Source organism: Triplophysa dalaica, chromosome 25 (assembly GCF_015846415.1).
Source record: "Triplophysa dalaica isolate WHDGS20190420 chromosome 25, ASM1584641v1, whole genome shotgun sequence".
Classification (NCBI taxonomy): domain Eukaryota; kingdom Metazoa; phylum Chordata; class Actinopteri; order Cypriniformes; family Nemacheilidae; genus Triplophysa; species Triplophysa dalaica.
Window position 1 is genome coordinate 10425533 of NC_079566.1, and position 22616 is coordinate 10448148.

The 22616-nt window shown below is 41.2% G+C and overlaps 1 protein-coding gene across 1 annotated transcript in view; it reads left to right on the forward strand.

The window, feature by feature from the left end:
- Positions 1 to 22616, forward strand: part of LOC130415388 (fibrocystin-L-like) — a 47412-nt gene that overhangs the window by 13825 nt on the left and 10971 nt on the right. The window contains exons 25-48 of the mRNA XM_056741052.1: positions 10882 to 11036; positions 11311 to 11433; positions 12120 to 12225; positions 12312 to 12419; positions 12603 to 12767; positions 12853 to 12974; positions 13175 to 13307; positions 13592 to 13784; positions 13878 to 14020; positions 14119 to 14223; positions 14706 to 14894; positions 15835 to 16005; positions 16880 to 17097; positions 17248 to 18223; positions 18398 to 18646; positions 18751 to 18900; positions 19133 to 19307; positions 19568 to 19724; positions 19833 to 19989; positions 20122 to 20331; positions 20481 to 20610; positions 20923 to 21164; positions 21283 to 21419; positions 21539 to 22562. Of these exons, the coding sequence (XP_056597030.1) occupies positions 10882 to 11036; positions 11311 to 11433; positions 12120 to 12225; positions 12312 to 12419; positions 12603 to 12767; positions 12853 to 12974; positions 13175 to 13307; positions 13592 to 13784; positions 13878 to 14020; positions 14119 to 14223; positions 14706 to 14894; positions 15835 to 16005; positions 16880 to 17097; positions 17248 to 18223; positions 18398 to 18646; positions 18751 to 18900; positions 19133 to 19307; positions 19568 to 19724; positions 19833 to 19989; positions 20122 to 20331; positions 20481 to 20610; positions 20923 to 21164; positions 21283 to 21419; positions 21539 to 22562 (5538 nt within the window). The remainder of the gene's footprint in view (positions 1 to 10881; positions 11037 to 11310; positions 11434 to 12119; positions 12226 to 12311; positions 12420 to 12602; positions 12768 to 12852; positions 12975 to 13174; positions 13308 to 13591; positions 13785 to 13877; positions 14021 to 14118; positions 14224 to 14705; positions 14895 to 15834; positions 16006 to 16879; positions 17098 to 17247; positions 18224 to 18397; positions 18647 to 18750; positions 18901 to 19132; positions 19308 to 19567; positions 19725 to 19832; positions 19990 to 20121; positions 20332 to 20480; positions 20611 to 20922; positions 21165 to 21282; positions 21420 to 21538; positions 22563 to 22616) is intronic.

Consider the following 22616-nt stretch of genomic DNA (forward strand, 5'->3'; position numbering starts at 1 on the left):
TGCAGTCACTGTGCAACAGATACCTGGAAGTGGACCTCAGCAGCCAGCACCTATCGTCATCTATGTGAAGCCTGAACAACAAAATAGATTTGGCCCAAGACCTGGGCAGGGAGAGCAAGGAAGACAGAATAGAGGAAGGAACTCATGCTGGGGATGTGGTCAACAGGGGCACAACAGAAGAGACTGTCCTACCAACCCTTGGAATACAAACCAGCAACAGAGTTCCCAATGGCAAGCAGGCCAACCACAACGACCTCCATGGCAAGGTCAGAGGCAGCAGCGACCCCCAGGGCAGGAAGGGCAACAGCAACCCCAATGGCAAGAGCAGAATCAACAGGGACCCCGCTGGCAGGACCAACAAAATCAACCAGAACAAGGACAACAGCAACAGGGACCAGTCAACCCATGGCGTGGTCCAGATATCGGATACTAGGGCTGCCAAGAAGATCCTACGGGGAGGGGTCAGCACCCACTGATAACGGAAGATGCTGACACAGAACCGATGCTGCAGGTCAATATTGAAGGCAAGAACACACCAATGATGATAGACACTGGAGCAACTTATACCTGTATAAGTTCAAGTCATGCCTCACACCTCCCCATGTCTGGCAAGTTCACAAAGACAGTAGGATTTTCCGGGCAAACGCAGCTAATTCCAATAACGGCTCCAGTGCGTCTGAGGACAAAGGACAAAGAAGTAACTCTGCCTATTTTAGTATCAGAGCAGACCCCTGTTAATCTGCTAGGGAGGGACGCCCTATGTAAACTAAAGCTACAAATATCATGTTCCCCTGAAGGTATTTACATAAGCAGCAAGGGAGTTAGGCAAATGGTAGTCACAGCCCCCCAGGCCAATGCCTACTGGATAGGAGATTTAGAGGAAGAGGTAGGAAAGACAGTGCAAAAATGGGAAAAGTTTGTTAAACAACAACTAAAAGATCCTAAGCTACCTGAATTAGAATTCCACTGTACCATGATATATGACCCACTGAGAAGAATAGACATAGAGAAAAAGTGGTTGCAAGAAACAAAAGACAAGAAAGTTCCCCTCATTTCACAGCACATAATTGTAGGACCACAAGGAGCGGCATTACAAGTTGACAGGAATGATTTTATTAAAGAATGGTTCCAGATCCCAAATTCAGTCCCCCATATAACATTATATTTAGAGCAGGGAAGTGAGAACAAAGAAATAGGCCCAATGATGAAGAAAGCCAAGGGAATACAATGGAAAAGCACAGACAACCCCTTAATTTTTATTTCAGCAGATAAACATTTCATGAAAATTGCATGTGCAACAATTATGCAGGGAACTCCTAGAGAGGTGGAAGTCAATAATCAGAGAAACATGAGTTCGGAAATCATCCTAGAAAAAGAGATGAAACAAACGGAACTAATTGAAGAAATGGAGCAATTAGTTCCTGAAAAATTGTGGTCAAAACATGACACAGATGTTGGGCTGATAAAATCTGCTAGCCCTATAGTCATTAAGACAAAATCAGGGGCTAAGTTGCCACACAAGTACCAATATCCCTTAAAACCTGAGGCAATAAAAGGCATCAGAGGTACTATAGAAGGACTAACCACAGCAGGAGTGCTGTTTGAGACATCCAGTCCTTGTAACACCCCTATATTGCCAGTTACCAAAGCGGATAAAGCAAAATGGCGCTTGGTGCATGATTTAAGGGCAGTCAATGACATAGTAGAAGATTGGCCAGCAGAAGTTCCGAATCCTCACACCCTGCTTACAAATGTGCCGCCTGATGCTAAGTATTTTACAGTGATTGATCTGTGCTCTGCCTTTTTCAGCATTCCATTGGCAGAGAGCAGCAGGCATTTGTTTGCCTTTACTTATGAGGGGAAGCAAATATCCTATACAAGGGTCCCTCAAGGGTTCCGCCATAGCCCTCACATATTTAATCAGCTGTTAAAAGCTGATCTGGAAGATCTAGTACTGGACAGTACACTTCTCCAGTATGTGGATGACTTGTTGATCTGTGCCCCTACACTTGAGCAATGCCACAGAGATTCCATTAAGGTTCTGACTAAATTGGCAGAAGGAGGACATAAAGCCTCCAAGACAAAGCTGCAGTATTGTCTTCCCCAGGTAGAATACTTGGGAAGAATAATTGCATATAAAACCAAAGCAATATCACAAAGTCAATTGGAAGGAATTAGCAAAGTGCCGCTTCCACAGACTGTTGGTCATATGATGACATTCCTGGGCATGACTGGATTCAGCTCAGATTGGATAGAGGATTATGCAATCAAAACTGCCCCATTAAGAGCCTTAATGAAACAGGCAGGGCAGCAAAATCTGAGAACCACACTAACATGGAATAATGATGCGACAATAGCATTTGAATCCATTAAAAGAGAACTGCAAAGTGCTCCAGCTCTCACAAGTCCTGACTATACAAAACCCTTTCACCTCTATGTAGCTAACAGAAAAGAGGGATATGCCTCTGCAGTATTGATGCAGGAGACTTGTAAGGGGAGGGGAAAACAGCCCATTGCCTTTTATAGTACAAAGTTGGACAGTGTAGCACAGGGGTATCCTCCTTGTTATCAAGGACTTGCAGCTGTATATTATGCTTATGAGAAGGCTTCTACTTTGACCATGGGATACCCTGTGATAATATATGCACATCACAAGGTGGTTGAAATGTTGGAACAAGGTAGATTTGTTTTAACACAGGCCAGAACCCTGGCATATTCAGCTCTTTTGACATATCCTGATGTAACATTAAAATATTGTGCTACTGTAAACCCAGCAAATTACATACCTCTGGATAATGAAGGCACGCCACATGATTGTGTGTCTGAATCGTTGGCGTTTACCCGTCTTAGACCAGATTTAGAGTCTACGCCCATACTAAATGCGGCGGCTGATTACTTTGTAGATGGCTCCTGCTTCAGAGACCATTTAGGAAATCATGCTGGTTTTGCTGTGGTCAAACGAGAAGGAAATGAATTTCTTCCTGTAATTTCTCAGCAGTGTGAACAGCCATGTTCAGCACAACTGGCTGAGTTGAAAGCCTTGACCACAGCTTGCCAGCTAGCAAAGGGGCAAGTTGTAAATATTTATACAGACTCTGCATATGCTCATGGAGTTTGTCATCTTTATGGAGCAGTTTGGAAACAAAGAGGGTTCAGGAAAAGTGATGGTTCCCCAATACAGCATGCTGAGCAGATAGTACAGTTAATTTCAGCTATGATGCAACCTAAACTCTTGGGTATTATTAAGTGCCAAGCTCACAAAAAGGGAAATGACTTTGTAATACAAGGAAATAATGCTGCCGACGCAGAGGCCAGAAAAGCCTCAGGGTGCCAAGTTGCTGTAATGGCCCCCATGGTGTTAATACAACCCGAGCCCCGAATTACAGACCTTGCTCGCATACAAGAGCAGGCAAGTGCTGTTGAACAATCAGTATGGCAGCAAAGGGGGGCCACAAGAGATGTAAATGGAGTATGGCGATCTCATGAAGGACTAATCATTGCACCACATGTTCTATTGACTGTGTTAATTTCTGAGACACATGGATTTGATCATTGCGGTCGAAATGAGATACTGAGAAAAATCAAGCAACAAGGATATTGGTCACCTTATTTGCAAGCGACAGTGGATGATTTTCTAACAGGGTGTGATATTTGTGCTCAGAACAATGTGAGAAAAGGGACTTCAGCACCTATAGGACACATCCCTGTACCCGAGGGACCTTTTAAACACTTGGTAATGGATTATGTCGACATGATCAAGTCAGTCAGAGGGAAGAGATACATGTTGGTGATAATAGATAGATTCAGCAGATGGGTGGAAGCTGTGCCATCATCAGACCAGGGCTCTGGGACTGTGATAAAGTTTTTGACGAGAGAAGTGATTCCCAGGTTTGGAATTCCCTCTGAGATCAGTTCGGACAACGGCTCCTCATTTATTCAAAGAACTGTAAAAACTGTCTTGCAACAGTTGCGAATAAAACAGCGGCTAGGGTGTGTCTACCATCCCCAATCTCAAGGAATGGTTGAGAAGGCAAACGGAACCTTAAAAGCAAAGATTAGTAAAATCTGTGCAGACACCAAGTTGAACTGGGTAGATGCCCTACCTCTGGCACTAATGAACTATCGCATGCAAACTAACAGGACTACAAATTTGACACCACATGAGATGCTCACGGGTAGGCCTATGCCGGTGCCCTACTTAAGAGGCCCATATGATGGACCGCCTTTGGAACAGCTGCAAGTTGAGTTAAGAACTTACATGAGACAATTAACTGCTATACATGAGGCTATATCTTCACAGGAGCAACGGCGAGGGCCTAGAGAGGACGAAGAAGCTCCATGTGCAATCGTACCAGGAGACAAAGTGTATCTAAGAGTCTTCAGAAGAAAATGGAATGAGCCAAGACGAGAGGGGCCCTACACAGTCACAAGAGCAACACCAACGGCAGTACAAGTGGAGGGGAGTACTACCTGGTACCATCTGAATCACTGCACCAGAGTACCACAACTGCGACGGCGAGATCCTGAGCAACCTGACGAGGAAGCCGAGGACCTATCGGAGACTTCAGACGAAGGTCAGAGCCAAGATGATAGTCAGAGAACCCCTGAGGGGATTCCAGAGTCCGCGCCAGAGACGCCGAGGGCAGCTGAGGGACCGGAGCAGCTCCCACAGCACGAGCCAGAGCAGAGGACACAGCAGGAGGAGCCACACCAGGAGCCAGAGCCGGCACAGTCAGAGCACGCATCACAGCCAGAGCAGGAGTCCGACGAGCCAAGACAGAGCACAGAACAGAGACACCCGGAGGAACATGCTATCAGGACTTTATACGATCCTGACATACATGGGGAACATAGTGCAGCTCGAGATAGCCGCCATAGACCAGAACCAGACACCACCCCAACCGCAACAGGCGCCGGTGAACCACGGCCGGGCCCAGGTCGGGAGGGAGATGCAGGACCTTATGGTCACGGTACTACTCTTGATGAGCTTGGTGCAGACCATACCACAGACCGAGAGTTTGCCAGCCCAGAATTATCCGACGAACAACTACTGGCAGAAGAGTTCCCAACAATTGACTTGTCAGCACTTGAATGGACACCCTACGAGTTCAACATGTGATGAAGCGCCCCAGTATGAGAGACTTTGGGACATTGCTGTTCAAAATGAATGGTACAGGTGGGCACACTTCACAGTGGACCAGTCGTACATGGATAGTTGCGTGTTTTGCACCCCGTCACCATTGAGCAAACTGTTCGTTGTACCAAACCCATATGATTACAGACATTGCGCTGGACATTATGCAGGGCACTGCAGTGCCAAGAGAAACACTGTTCCTTTTTGCCATGCAGAATGTTTAGCCCTGGCAGGCCGTGAAAATAGGGAACGTTACTATGCTCATTCATTATGGGGAGAGGAGTGTATGGATATTGATGTGAGGATCCCAACAAATATGATTGAAGTTCCCGCAGTTTATGAAATAGATTATACATTGCAGTACGAATGTTACAATAGCACAAATGAAAAAGAGGGCAATAATGTGGGAATTTTTGAAGGGAATTGTATAACTATTTGGCATTTAGATAAGACTATGAGAGGGCAGCAGGGGATAATAAGACAATGGAATAATAAATTTGCTTCCGCTACAATTTCAGATAATTTCACAGTGATAGGATGGGAAAATTGCCCAAAAATGACAATAGGGTGGCCCTTGATTGAATCGTATGAAAATCAGGCTAATGCTATAGCTGATTACTTTTGGGTTTGTGGTGGAGGCAAACTAAGACCAACACTACCAAAACACTGGAGAGGTTTATGTGCAAGAGTAAAGCTAATACAAGATGCCACTATGATCACATGGGATCCGAATGAGAATGTTAAAAGTGAGCCAAAACAGAAAATAGTGAAAAGGGCCTATCAGAGTGACCCAAATGTTTACATAGATGCCATTGGTCAACCTAGAAATATCCCACACCAGTTTAAAGCAAGAGATGAAGTTAAATCTGGATTTGAGTCTATTTTTGTATGGATTACCCCAAATAAGAACACAGAATGGATAAATTATCTGTATTACAATCAACAAAGGTTTATTAACTACACAAATGATGCACTTAAAGCTCTTGGAGAACAACTAGCCCCAACAAGTAAAATGGCATGGCAGAATAGACAAGCTCTGAATTGGTTATTAGCTGAAAAAGGAGGAGTCTGTGTAATGTTTGGAGAAGATTGCTGTACTTACATTCCTAATAACACTGCCCCTGATGGATCTTTTACTCATGCTATGGAGAAGTTGAAAAACCTTAGAGATGAAATAACGGCTAATGCAGGAAGAGATGTGGCATTTGGGACATGGTTTGAGACAATGTTTGGGTCCTGGGGAAAATGGCTGACCAAAGTAGGAATAACGATTGCTGTTGTATTAATGATCTTTGCAATATTGTTCTGTTGTGTTCTCCCCACACTAAGATCGTTGTTGGTTAAGGCCACAGCTAGACAAATGTTACTGCATACAGAGATAAATGTGCAACATGACTCTGAAGCATTTATGTTAACCATGATTACAGCAATGGACAAATGTGAAGAATCTGAGACCCCTTAGCTTGTTAAACAACCAAACCAGAAAAAGGGTGCCACTTTTATTTTGCTATTATGACTCTGTTTGTATATAAGAAAGGGAGAAAGTCTAGAATTGTATTTCCTTTTGGGGCGTGTAGCGTAGTTATATTCTTTTAGATATAAATAGGTAGGAAGATAGCTGATGTTTTGTTTGTTGTTTTTGGCAAAAAACCCTTTCCCCTTGTTTTTGTTGCCCATGGCAGATCCCAAAATGACAATAAGAGGGACATGCATTATGTGTTTCTTTCTTTCTTTCTTTCTCTCTTTCTGCTACTATTATCACAATATAGAGGCCAAGACTGGGTGTGTTCCTGGGAGAGAGTTGCAGGGGATCATCAAACTGACGTCAGCAGCGAGATACAGAAGACGACAGGAGGTTAAGATAGGGTGGAAACGACGCCTTCCACTGCAGGAGGAAGAATACGCATGGGGAAGGCAACAACACTGGAGTGAGAGAGTGGTGCTACATCCTTCACGACCGTGGTACCCCAGACTACACCTAGGACCAGCAGCACGACAAATACTGGAACAAGATCCAGCGGTTCTGGCCGTAGGACATTCAGTCGCTGTTCAAGCCTATTACGACAACCTGGCTGGAATAACTATTGTCTTTTTCTTTACACAACCTGGACAACGACCAGTTATAAATCGAGCGCAGAACATTTTGACAACTACACGTCACAACTTACCTATCACGGAGTGGGAATACCAGTGTGCACATTACCCAAGAAACTAGACCTAAGAAAGGAATACATGATTGATGTCAGCTGCCTTTAAGCAGTTTGCTGAGAAGTTCAGGCCATATCATATGATCGATTCTCCACACCGACAACCACCTGCGGACCGAATAAGAAGGACATCGCTCTATTTTCCATCAAGAAGTGAATGTACTGAGAGACAGTGTTGTTATGACTTGGTGATCTCTGGTTATGTGTCTGCATTTTCAGGACAAAGACAACCACAGTCACAGATAGACACTTTGAGATTGTTACCGCGGGATGATGCTATACTGGCAGTAGGATTTACTTCAACACAAGAGGATACATGGACTGAAAGAAAACCTAGTTGGACTTTGACTGTGTACACCCAATATTTGCTTTGGCCCTCAATTAACCTACATACAGGGATTTTGACATTAAAACCACATAATTGTCATACACGATTCAAAGCGGGATCCAGGTTAAAACCAGGTCAGTGGATGATCTTCAATTATCGTACCGAAGGATACGAGGTGAATTGAACCGTAGCAGCTATCACAATGGAAGGAAAGCGACACCCATGGCATCCCAGGGGGTTTCGAGGACTGTGCGGAGAGCGAGGCATAGCTTCTATGATGTTCATTTTAACATGTGTAATAATAATACCAATTATTATGAGAAACGGCATGAATATGGATCCAAATGACATGGACGTCTTGAACACTACCTTGGGACGGGTGGACTGTGGAGTAAATGGTACATCATCTGAACATTTCTTCGGCGATCTACTGGTTCCAGAGTCTGAGTCAAAGCATCAAAAGAAAAGACGAAGTGTCAACAGCAAGATGAGACAGCCTTCCGACGCATGGATGGAACACCCCAATCCCCCTCATCATTATGCTACTAACATGTGGTGGAGGTTGACGAATCATACCGTAAGAATGAATGCTGCCGGACACTGTTATGTTTGTGCTCACTTTCCTCACAGCACCACCGGAGGGGATTGGTGGCCACATCAGAATCCCAACAACACATTTGAAGCAGCCAAGGCTGCAGTAGCAGCTGCTGGACGAAAGAAAGGCCTTGACGCTAAATTACGAGAAGAAATAGGACTAAAGTTACCCCAAATTGATGAGAATATGATGCACGACACTTGGATTCCACACCCTCTTCCTAATAGACTTTTTGCTCAGATAGCAACTGTTAAACATGTCCCTAACTATCTAGTCTGTTATGAAAGAAAGTCAGGAAGTCATGCTTTGGGGACGATACCAGAGCAAAAATGTTCAGACATCTATAAGCCTATAAGCAAATCGGTGAAACAAAGTTGTATGGCCTGTCTTCGGTATGCAGACGACTTAAATCCCCCTGTTACAACTTTCACCGTTACTCATAAAGTACCACAGCCACTTGTTACCTACCAATATCTTCTTACTTCCGAAAAAGGACGAGCAAAATGTCCATCATGCTCAACTGTGCATGTTCCTGATCGCAAGGGAACTGGAGTCGTTGAAGGATACTATTGGCTCTGTGGCTATCAAATATATTTGTCACTACCAAAGAACTGGACAGGACTGTGTGCTTTGGTTCAGTTACATGGAGGAGTTATTATCTTGCCTCATCAAGCAATGAACAGTCAACGGCGTGTGAGAAGAGGATTGTTCAACTTCCTAACAGACAGCCCAGTGCCAAAAAATCATCACATATGGACAGTTGCAGAAAAGATTGCGGTTGCATTTGCTCCAGCAATAGGAGTAGAATCACTGATGACTGGTTTGGAAATCACTAGATATGAGTTTTCTTCATTCATCAACACAACAAAACTCATGATGAAAGGAATCAAGGAAGAATTACAAGGATTACGTCTTACTGCTCTTCAGAATCGTTTGGTATTGGATCAACTTACTGCATCGCAAGGAGGTGTTTGTGCTATGATTGGAGAGACTTGTTGCACATACATACCAGACAACGATGCAGATGGACATCTCATCGAACAAGGAATACAAAATATTTCAATGCTTTCTGCCATGATGGCAAAGGATGAAGTAGATTCAGATAATTGGATATGGAACTGGCTTAACAACATATTTCCCAATTTGCATAATATATTGATGTTGATAATCTGCATTGTGGCGCCAATTCTGATGTTACTGTGTCTTTGGCCTTGCATAATGCAGGCGGTAAGGAGGATTGCTAGACCTGCTCCTCACCATCAGATGGTAGTATACTCAGTCAGAGACGATCAATTTTTTGCAATCTAATACAGAGGGCATTGTTATTAAGTAAATGGTAACAAGCAGGAGTTGTCCGTGTTACGAGATAACCTAATCGGTCAGATGGATTTCTATTTTTATAGCTTATAAGCATGTCCTTTTAAGGCAATAACTATTATCATTACTGTTGATTATTCTTGCTCACGCACACATATATTCGTTTTGAAGCACACATATATTCGTTTTGAAGCACACATATATTCATTTTGAAGTACACATATATTCGTTTTGTAGAACACATATTTTAAGTAGAAATTCCTCCTCTGTTAGTAATAATCATGTGTGGGACTCTTACGGAGTCCCAAAGGGGGGAATATATTGTGTATAATTCTGATCATATTCTGTGTACTATGGGGCTTTTTATTTACCCCGATTATAAAGAAGTATTCATAGGAATGTTTGTAACAAAGACGTGTTAGTAGATCAGAAATCACATTAACTTAGAGATGTGTATTGGAGTAGATCAGAGAGTAGATCAGAAATCACATTAACTTAGAGATGAGTATTGGAACGATAAGATTGTTTGAATGATATAATCAATACATTTATGCATGATTCTTGACTTTATGAACTATTTTAATCATTTTCAGTAATACAAAATCCAGGGATGGTGTGAAGGCCAGACCCAAATAAATTATAGCACAGCTCATTTTTGAAAAGCCAGATGGCACAACTTATTTTTTAAAAAATTAAGTCAAGGTTGAGATTCCACTATTAGACATGAAACCTTGTTGCCTAAAGATAATGGTGGCAGACAAGGACAGTTAGGATGATAAAAAATAAAGTTGATAACGGGTAATTACCTGATTGGTTCACCTTTGAAAAGTTTCACTATAAGTAGAGGCTGGAAAACACCAAGTTTTCAGATGTTTTGGGGACTTGGAACATCTCACTTTGTTTGACTTGTACAAATAAAGTTGAAACTTTGACACCTGGACCTTCCTTGTCTGAGCAATTTTTTGAGCTAGAAGATCAACATTTTCCACAACAAAGGTAAACATGCTGGCTATAGGTTTATTATCTGAATTAGTTAGCTCATGGAAATTTGGACGCAATGTGACAAGACAGAGGACATTAACACATTGTACCTATTATAACTTCAAATTTTGTCAACACTGGATCTCCACAATCGGTGCAATGCGACAAACCCACCATGTCCTGTCGCATCGTGCCGGTTGCGTCCAATGTAGTCACAGTGTTATAGTTGCAAAACAGACTTTTGCTCTTGTCTTGTTTCTAAAATTAAATTGCAAATAACTGTTTTTTTCATGTCTTCGGTGTGGTGTTTGTACTTTAGGGCTGCCAGTAGACATCAGTGCTGGGGACCTCCAGTACGCACTTCAGGGGATTCCAGAGCTCGGTCAGCTAGATGTGCAGAGATATGGAGATTGTACATATAACATATGGGACATCAGCTGGCTCACCGTCCCTGGCAACCAGCCACTGATCAAGGCAAGAAACAAACTGATAACATCAAAGCAGAATGACAATCATCTGTCAACATAAATCAACTGAGAATGAATTAAAATGAAACTCTGTGCTTAAAGCTCCTGCCTCTCAGATTTCTCTGATAATAATTAATTCTAGTTTTAATTCTAAAAATATTTCTAGTGATTTCAAATATTTATTTTCCAGAATTTATATAGAGATAGATTTAAGTTTCCCCATAGTCTATGCTTTCATTTTCATTGAATAATCTTAAAGGAATACTTTATATGTTAACCAGATTAACTCCTCTGCCGTGGTCGGTGTGAACCCTTCAGTGACATCAGAAAAGATCGAGCAAGGAGGCCTCTTCAAACAAAGAATTATGGGAGACTTTCTGCGCATCCCATCAGATAAACCACAGGTGCTTTTCTCACACTACAGATTTTACAACAATACACGTATGTTCGCAATGCACAGCTCCTTTTAAATCTGTTTCCTCATGTCCACTGAGTGTGCAGATTTCAATAGTGTTACACAGTGTGTCAGCTGAAATGGCTCATACAAAAGCATGAAAGGTTTATCTGTGAAACAGAAAATCCACAGAGAGCCGCCCCAAAGAATCAAGCATTACTTACACTCCTTTATGTTTTCCAAATCATTATGAAACCTTTGACAATAAACGGTTGCGCATGAGTAATGGGTAAATCCGGGCTGTCCAGCATGTACTACAGTGTTGAACGAGGAAAGATATTGCAGCTTTGTGTGAGGAAATATTTGGTTTTCAGGAAGTCTTGGGGCACAGTCTTGCCTGACCGCATGGGTTACCATTTACTTTGATTGAATGGTCTTATGCTACCAATCAAATCTTATACTTCCTGTTTTCCAATATGCTTTTTTTGAAAAATAAAGCTAAGTCGCAGAAATGGGTTGTGGACAACAGTTGCAAAACATGCAAAATGCAACAAACATACGTATAATCATGCATTTTGGACAACAAAATAAAGGACTCTACATTTTAAAACCTTTTGAGGCCATACTTTAAGATGTCTCGAGAGCATTTGCATACAGGTACGATACATGTACACTTACATGCGTGTTATTCAAAAGGTGGAGGTCTTCATCAACGGCATCCCATCATGGTGTTCAGGGAATTGTAGTTTTACCTGGACTGAGTCGAAGACCCCAACGGTGACTGTAGTTTCTCCTACAGAAGGTGTAGTAGGCTATTAATAAAGTTGCACATACAATCAAAGCTGTCTTATCTATTTGTTTTACCATGTTACTGGTATTGCAATTTAGGTTCCAGTGGTTTGGCAACTGTTGTTAACATAACCGGATCTGGATTTGGTGGTGGTAACGTTACTGTCAAGACTGGTGATGTGGAATGCTCTATCCTGAATGTCACCGGTAAGTAAAAAAACAACAAGCTCTGAAGATCTTTTTGTCCCTTGAAAACAAAATAACTGTTTTGTAACTCCTATTCAATGTCAGTTCCCTCTTGAGAGCTTGTATGGGAACTTGTGTAGCTATTCATCTCACACACAATGTAGAAGAAATGTGACCATAAAGTATTTTTGTTATGCGTTCCAGACACATATATAACCTGCAGAGTTGGTCCAGCAAGTGCTGGCATCTATCCAGTGTCTCTGAGTTTCTCTGGCCTGGGCATTGCCCGATACCAGAACGGCACCAGTTTTAACTTCACACACCTGTTAGGAGTGACCTCCATACACCCCACCACAGGAAGTGAAGCAGGTACACAACAATTTTATGAGAAAAACAAACTGCATATTAATGCCTTAAATCCAGATTTTCCAACATGATATTTTTGGCTTCACAGGAGGAGCGATTCTGACTGTGTTTGGTTATGGATTCAGTATCGATACAGCTGTCACCATAGGCACTCAGCAGTGTAATGTTACTGGAGCTGAACTCACTCAACTGAGATGCATAGTTCCTGCTGTAAGTGAAGTGTGAAGGGGTTCATTTTACTTCATTTTCACTAAGATTCATAATTTATCTTATTCACCACGCATATGACTTTGTATTTATATGCTGTACAATCTCAACAAGAAGTCTGTCTGCTAACAGTTATTCAGACGTATAATAATGTTGCAGTTAATGATGCGTATACATATACTCTTGTTTGACATGTCAATCAGGGGTCATCAGGTGAACAGACTGTCACAGTGACCATGGGAGAGATGACAGCAACATCAACTGAATCCTTCACATACAACAACACTCTGATGGCCACCATCACTGCTGTCAGCCCACACACTACAACAGTATTTGGTAATAAATACAATATATTGGTCTGTTTTATGATTACATTAACCATAAAAGAGTAAACCCTCATTTGTCTCTATAACAAAATTACCTTAACATAAACATACATCAAACATACTTGTATTGTAGAACTGTATTAACACAACTATTATTTGCATGAACCCAATAATATTGTAAAATTTTGTACATGGTTCAGAGAAATTTACCCTCATTATATTCACCCCCAGAATAACAAACAAGTAGGATTTTGGTGATCTATTATTTACATTTTCTCTTTGTTTGTGTCAAAGGGCTCAAGATTCTCACAATCTCAGGCACAAATTTTGAAGAGCGGGTCAATGGCAGCTCAGTTCTGGTTGGTGAGACTGAGTGTGAATTGTTGCAGTGGACCAATGAAAACATTACCTGCATGCTGCCCAAACTCACCCCAGCTGTATATGACATCCACGTGAGAGTCGGGAACCAGGGAAACGCCTTAACCAGGTCTCAGATCACTCAATCTAATGTCATATTTTTTATGTTAAAAGCATACAGTTCACAAGAGAAAGATTAAATGTTTGTGTTTTCTTCATGTAGTGCTGGTGTTAACACCACTATAGAGTTTGTTCTGAAGGTGACAGGCTTCTCTCCACCGATGGGCTCTTTGTATGGAGGAACCACCATCACCATCAGAGGCTCTGGGTTCAGCTCGGTCCCATCAGAGAACAATGTGACTCTAGGTAAGTTTATGTAAGAGGTTAAAAGTTCAGAAAAAGTTGTCTGAGCAACTGAACATCTAGTTGTCATGGTTGTTACAAAAAAAAGTTTTTTTTCACAGGAGACAAACAATGCCAAGTAACAGACGCTTCAGAGGAACAACTGACATGTGTAACCCAGCCAACCAATAAAACATACACAGTGACAAATCAAGGTTTCCACCCAGGTAATATATCTTTTCTTTAACATTGTCACCCACATTAGTTAAATACTGCAGTGGCAGTGACACAATGGCTCACATGGCAATGAAAGTATAATAGCTGCCAGGAAAAAAGCAGGACCTTAAGTTCCTAAGTAGTCGTCTAAAGTGTAATTTTCTTATGAAACAAAATAGGCAGGGCCATGCAAGGCGTGCCTTTTTTATATAGCACATTTTATAAACAAAGCAATTCAAAGTGCTTTACATAAAATGATTGACAGACAAAAATAAGACGTATCTTTAAAATGCAAATGATTTAAGATCACAAACACTTTAGATTTTAAAGAAACAATAAAACAGCAATAAAATTGAATAAAAATGTGAGTGTATGTTACAGAAGCACAAATAGCTAAAGACTTGTTGAATGTGCTTCTGTGACCACATGCCTATGTTTGGATATGTGTGAACATTTGACTGAATATATAATCCATTATATTGTGTGTGTTTAGTGTATGGTCGGGGTTACGTCTGGAGCCCGTCTGCACTTATAGTCTCAGTTGGGGACACAGTGGTTTGGAGGTGGGAGGCACCAGCTTTTGTGTCTGATCTGGGCTACAGGGTCTTCAGTGTGTCCAGTCCCAGCAGTACTGATCATGATGACATGGTATTCAAAAGTGGAGAAAGCAAAACGGCCAGAGGTACAAAAACAACATTACCACATGCATATCTAACATATACTGTATCAACATTATTCATTCCAATTTATATTATATTATTTCAATTTCAAAAATCAGCACTTTCATAATATCGCACATTTAAAAAACATTAAACAGGATAAATCAAACCCCCTAAAAGCCTTTTTCTTCATGACATCTTCAACAAATTATGCCATGTCTTGTTTTTGTTTTACTATATAGTCTGTTTAGAGTTTCCTATTAGGTGAATCACAGATTATTAATCGATATATCACACATTTTTCATATTCAGGTAATGTTTTTTGTTTGTGCATGGAGCAATTTAGCACCTGCAGTGTATATTTTATATAAAAATGTGTGTTTTAAGATGAATTTAGGAAAATCATTATGGCATTTGGTTCATGTATCTGTCACTTGTATATTCCTGAGCACGAATAGACAAATTGTGTGCAGTAACGTGCTGAACGTTACATGTCAATGTCAGACGAAAGACAGGATTATCTGCTTTTGTTTTTTCCCAGGTGCCCTTAGAAAGCAACAACGAAAGCAAACATTGTGTATTCATTTTATGTCCGCACAAACTGCAAGCTGTTTTTGGACTTTTGATTGTTTGGACTTTTTTTTGAAGGAACTTTAGAGATCTTTTAAAGCGTGATCAAGACCTTGTTTTTTCATAGTGTCACATATCAGTTAAACAAAACTGAAGGTGTCTACTTTCTATTAATTATAGAACAAGCTTAATTATATACCAGCTTGCCAGTCACTGAAAACAATGTTTTGTGTAATGTTGTATTAAACAGAGCTTATAGATGCATTTAGAGAATAGACTTTGCGGTAAACTAAAGCTGCTTTACAGTAAAGGAAATAAAAGGACAATAAGATTTGTGACAAATGTCAGTTGGGGGAAAATCTGACGCTACTGCTCTTTGTGTTCCTGTTAAAGGATTTTTCAGCTACCGTTTCACATCTCCTGGAGTTTATTACTATAGTAGCGGCTTCATTGACTCTTATAACCAGAAGACGCTACAGGGCGTAGTGACCGTCAGACCTCTGGAGGAGAGACCTGTTGGGCTTCAGGTGTCTGTGGCTGGAATACAGGCCTCTGTGAATTTAGGTACAACAGCAACACTTTCATTCAAGTTAAACATGTTAATGTGTGTTTTCAGTTTAGACAGTTCAATCTTGCATTTTGATCTAGGATAAGTGTTAGCCTTGTCTGTGAAGAAAATGTCCCGCTGGGAAGATCAGTACATAAAAATTCCAATGTGTGCCTACCACACAAAGAGTTTAGTTCTGATTTAATAATTTCCCAAATCCTCCCTCATTAACATCTTCGCCTCATTTTTATTAGGTGACAAAAAGATTTTCATCATAGTTTCCATCAAGAAAAACAATGTTTGATGAAAACCACGAAGAAAATAATTTGGTAACATTGATAACCTTATGATAAAAAAAAAGACTTTTTACCAAAGGTTTCTACCAGACACAGTCAAGTCTCAAAGTTTTTAAACTTTTTTTTCAGTTTTCTATCGTCAGGTAACTGAATTGTCACAATCTACAACAATCCATATTATAAATGGCCACATGAAAATTAAAATAATTTAACACATTTTCTGGTCTATGAAGATTTGTTGGGTATTATTTGCTTTTGTTTTGCACTTTTTAATTCACAGAAATCCTACGAAGTATTTTGACAAAAACATGCATTCTTTTTGTCAGATCCATAAGATCCATAAGATCCATGAATTTTTCTCTCTTTTAAATAGAAAACTCATTCATTGACTGATATTTTTCTGATGTCTGAACTTTATCATCAGGGGTTTATTAAAATATAAACGGATGATTCGATATATTGCTAAGGTTTGGCAAAAAATGTCACATCCATAATGTTGGAGGTGTAGGAGAATCTATAAAAAAAAACATTACATCACAGTATGGTCTTACCCACTGAATACTCACCAAACCGTGTTCTCTTTTTTTATCTACAGCTTCAAGGCAAATGAACTCATCTGAGTCAGCGTGTTCGGCCACTTTTAACTGTGTCCGGAATCAGCTGGTATTTAATGACAGCTCTGATGGTCTGTACTTCACATTTGCCTCCTGTGCCAGTCCAATTGTGGATGACATTTCTCCAGAACACGGCACCACCCATAGCATCATCAGCATCCAGGGATCTGGCTTCAGCAGCATCTCCTGTGCAAATGAGGTGAGGTTTAGAGGTCAATAAAGACATCAAAACTGACCTCACTTTAGGGAATATCAAAGATATAAAATTCATTCCAATAATCAGGGATTCGTCAAGGTGATAATATAGAAAATGTGTATTTATTTAATTAAGTTAAAACCTCTGCTATAGGTCAAAGTTGGAGGTCATCTGTGTCGTATCATCAGAAGCACTTCAACACAGATTAACTGCAAACTCAGTCCTGACAGTGGCGCTGCAGTGGGCACCCTCCTACCCATAAACGTCCGGGTGAACAACTTGGGTACAGCCATCATGACAATTCCGAATGAGAACCACCGCAGATTTGTGGTTCTACCTGTGGTTGATTCCATCTCTCCCTCTGTGGGCAGCACGACCGGCTACACACGTCTCTCCATCTCTGGCTCTGGTTTTGTGAACGCATCTGTGATGGTAGCAAATGTTCAATGTAATGTAGTTTCCATGAACTACTCACAAATAGTGTGTGACACTTCACCGTCTCTGGCTCGCAGAGGAAATGTCACAGTCTATGTAAACACCATCTCCTCCTCTTGCAGTTCTGAGTGCATGTATGAATATTCTCAGTTTGTTACACCAGTTGTCTCCAGCGTGTCACCTGACTCTGTTACTGGAAACTCTACTACTGTTGTGGTCACTGGCAGTGGATTTGGGAACAATGCAGCTGATTTAAGGGTATCTGCTAATAACACTATGCTGGAAGTCACAGGGGTTACAGATGACAACATCACACTTTTGGTCGGTGCTCTGCCCGCTGGGGGACATGCCCTACGAGTGGTGGTCATGAGTAAAGGTCTCGCCACAGGACTATTGACCCTGACCAGCACACCACAGGCCAACATCCAACCAACATCAGGAAGCATTGCAGGAGGAACTTCACTCTTGATCGAAGGAAATGGCTTTGTGGCAGAACATACTGTAGTGAATCTTGATGGCATCCGTTGCCAGATTGTAGAAGTGACCCCAGACAGAGTGAAATGTTTAACACCTCCTCATGCAAAGGGAGAAGTGCGGGTGGATATTTGGGTGTATGGTGTTCTGTACCCGCAACTACGTTTCAACTACACCATCACACAAACTCCAAATGTCATCTCAGTGAGTCCAGTAACAGGTAAGAGTCATTTTATAAAAAATGTATATAATTTAATCATGCAACTAGCAAAAGTCAATGACCTTATGATTTATTGCCAGCTTCATCATTCCTGTTGTTACATTCAAGTGCTGCTTTTACTTGATATCAGCTCATTGCTCACATAATAATGCTGCTGACATGTTTTCATCACAGGTCCTGTTGGAACACAGATCACCATCTCTGGTTCAGGCTTTGGCACAGACGCAGCGCTCGTCTCAGTGAAGATTGATGCTGTGGGTTGTAATGTGACATCCATCACAGAAACACAGCTGATGTGCACTGTTGGGGAACACGCAGGAGGAACGTTTCCGGTTAGGTTATATCATCAGGTCAAAGGTCATGGCTTATCTCAGTCTGTCTTCAGCTATGAGCTGCTGCTGACAGGGGTCACACCAAACGAAGGTAATAAAAATTGCACTGAAATTGTTTTTCTATACACCATCATATATTTTGCATAAATACAGTAATAAGATACTACAGAATACATTTGTTCTGTGTTGTTTTAGGAAGCTATGCTGGAGGAGCTGTTGTTGCTGTTCAAGGTTCTGGATTCGACCCAAACACCACCAGAGTTCTTATCTGTGACAGAGAATGTAACGTAGACATGCAGACCTCCACATCTAACCAACTGAACTGTGAGGTCCCGTACAACAATGGTATGCATGATGATCGAGCATTGCACATGCGCCGTGAAATATGTGGTTTGTGTGACTAACCATTATTCATTATGCCTGTAGATCTGAAATATGTATTATGGTTTTCTGTGAAATGTTTGCCAGGAAGGCTAGGCTACAAATAATTTCCTTTTATGGATTCAAATGTGACCGCTTAGATGCAAGTCATATAACTTCCGATGAAAGATATGACCTGTCTGTTTACATTTTTCAGGGAATAAAACAGAGCAGGTCTGCATGGTTTACGTGATGAATGGAAATGATACCGTCAACATCACAGCGGGCTACACATACAGATCATCTTTAACTCCTGTGATCACTGATGTCACACCACGCAGGGGAGGAACAGCTGGAGGAACCAGACTCACTATTACAGGCTCAGGGTTCAGGTGAACAACAAAGCACACAAAACAAACAAAAAAAAAACTTTATGTATAAGGCTTTTCCTTGTGCACCTGTATGAACTGTTTGAAAGTTAGATTAAAGTTATTTCCAAAATAAATAAGAAAATTATGGATTGTGAGAACAATAACAACTACAGTAAATTTTGCTTTAAGTGGCCAAATACTATTTTAGACTAAAGTAATAGTTTATTCCAAACAGTTGACTTATTCTAATCTTCTGTATCTTTTGCCTGTCTCACCAGTAGTTCAAACACCAGTGAAGTTACTGTGACTATTGCGGGATCTGTCTGTGATGTCCAGTCAGCCAATGAGACACAGATTATTTGTGTGACCAACGATCAACCAAAATCCCAGGAAACTAAAGTTCGAGTCTTGATAGGAAACAGAGGAATCGCCAGAATGGTAACATCTAGATATATTTAATATAATATAATTAGACCATCTAAACTAGAAAAATATACAAATATAGAGTAACAAGCATTGTTGAAAGTGGATTCTCCTATTTTTCAGGATCGTGCTGATTTCTTCTACATTGATGTATGGTCATCTCCCTATACATGGGGTGGTCTCTCTCCTCCTGAGAAGGGCACATTTGCTGTAATCACTGCTGGTCAGACCATCCTGTTGGACACCAGCACCCCTGTCCTAAAGATGCTCCTAATACAAGGTGTGTTCTTTTACACAAATTCTACAATCTTCAATTTATTGTATAAAATCCAAAGGTAAACAACCTTAAGCCAGCACACCAACCCACATTATACACTGACGGCTTTGCGAATGTTATTATGTTTCTTTTAAGGCGGGCGGCTGATTTTTGATGAGGCAGATATTGAGCTACAGGCGGAGAACATTCTGATCACAGATGGTGGAGCTTTACAGATCGGCACAGAGCAGCAGCCATTCCAGCATAAAGCCATCATCACTCTTCATGGACACCTGCGGTCTAAAGAACTTCCTGTTTATGGTGCCAAGACCCTCGCTGTCAGAGAGGGGGTACTGGATCTGCATGGTATGCTTGTACAATACAATATTTACTTTATATACAGTACTGTATGCTGTGTAGACAAGGTTTTCTATAAATAAGACCTTAAGATGACTACCATAGAGAATGACTACCACATGCTTTGTGATGCTTTGTTTATAATCGTGTTTCTTCAGGAATCCCAGTACCTGTAACGTGGACTCGTCTTTCTCAGACTGCACAAAGTGGCTCAAGCACTCTGACACTGATGGATGCCGTCACCTGGAAGGCTGGAGATGAAATTGTCATTGCTTCCACGGGGAACAGGTACATTATGGATGCACTGACAAAAATGAAGCACTGACTGAATTGACTGATGTTTGCTGAATGGAAGCTGATGCACTTATGAAATAAAACCAAATCAGGAAGTACAATTTTCAAATAATTTTTGTCAGCGAAATATGCATCACAAGTTGGCCTTTTTGTCTGGACTGCATAATCCATGTGGCATTATCAACACCTTGGTTACTTTGTTGCCAAGTTATGCTTAAACATTTAAACAAGCAGCTAATAAAAATAGGGAATTGTTTAAGAGACATGTTTGATTTTGGAGCTTATCACTTTATTATAAATCCACAGACACAGCCAGACGGAGAATGAATTGAGGAGAATTGCCTCAGTTTCAGATGGAGGCAGGACCCTCAATCTGACCGAAACCCTCACCTACACTCATCTGGGTTTGTCCGTCAATCTGCCTGATGGGACTGCTTTTCAAGCAAGAGCAGAGGTGGGACTTCTTACCAGAAACATTGTTATCCGTGGATCCAACAACCAGGAGTGGAATGATCAGATTCCAGCTTGCCCTGATGGATTCAACACAGGTTTGAGTGTTTCTCCATCTGAGAGAGTTATTCATGCTCATTAAAACATCACTTGGCGAATCAATCTAGCAACCACATTCCAATAAATTGTATTAATAATACTCATATATTCTTACAGGGGAATTTGCAGTCCAGACATGTTTCCAGGGGAGGTTTGGAGAGGAAGTAGGAAGTGATGAGTTAGGTGGTTGCATCATGTTCCACGCACCACAACCAAACCAAAACCTGGCAATTGGAAGAATTGAATATGTTGAGGTAACAGTTTGATAAAGGACTACAAAAACCCAAATTTACTTTTAGACCTTAAAGATATTCAAAAATGTTTTTTTTTTGTATTATTTTGAAATCATAGTATTATTTCTTTCTTTTTGTAGATTTTTCATGCTGGACAGGCATTCCGTTTGGGACGCTACCCAATTCACTGGCATCTAATGGGAGATGTTCAGTACAAGTCGTACGTGCGTGGTTGTGCCATTCATCAATCTTTCAACCGTGCTATAAGCATCCACAACACTCACAACCTACTGGTGGAGCACAACGTCATCTACGACATTAAGGGTGGAGCCTTCTTTATTGAAGATGGCACTGAGACAGGAAACATCTTGCAGTATAATCTGGCAGTATTTGTAAAACAGAGCACAAGTTTGCAAAATGATGATGTGACTCCAGCTGCATTCTGGGTAACAAACCCAAACAACATCATTAGACATAACGCTGCGGCTGGTGGAACTCACTTTGGATTCTTGTACCGAATGAATGATCCTGATATTGAATCTTATTATACCAGCTGTCAGATGAGGGTACCACTTGGGCAGTTCTTCAACAATACGGTGCATTCTCAGGGCTGCTTCGGATTGTGGATCTTCCAAGATTATTTCCCCGTGCGTAATGGTCTCTGTTACTCTGTAACGCCGGCACCAGCCGTCTTTCGTCGCCTGACGTCCTGGAACAATGAGAAAGGAGCTGAATGGGTGAATGTTGGAGCTGTGCAGTTCAGCGAGTTCCTCATGGTCAATAATGAGAAAGCAGGAGTGGAGGCCAAGAGGATCATTTGGAACTATGTCAGTGGATGGGGCCTGGAAGGAGGTGCAGCTGTGGTAAACAGCACAATAGTGGGTCACGTAGATGAGCTGGGACTGGGAAATGATTACTGCACCACGCATGGTGTTGTTCTCCCTCTGGATGATGGTATGAGTGTCATCAACACCAAGTTTATGAGCTTCAACCGGTCATCGTGCGCAGCTGTCGGGGTTGCAGAAATCATTGGAACATGCACGTACCGCTGTGGAGGCTGGAGTGCCAGATTCAGTGGAATCCAATACTATCAGTCACCAAACAAGGCCAGATTCAGATGGGAGCATGAGGTGGCGCTCATAGATACTGATGGATCCCTGACAGGTACAGACTTATAACACAATAACATTACATATTAGAGATTATAGCAAATAGCAA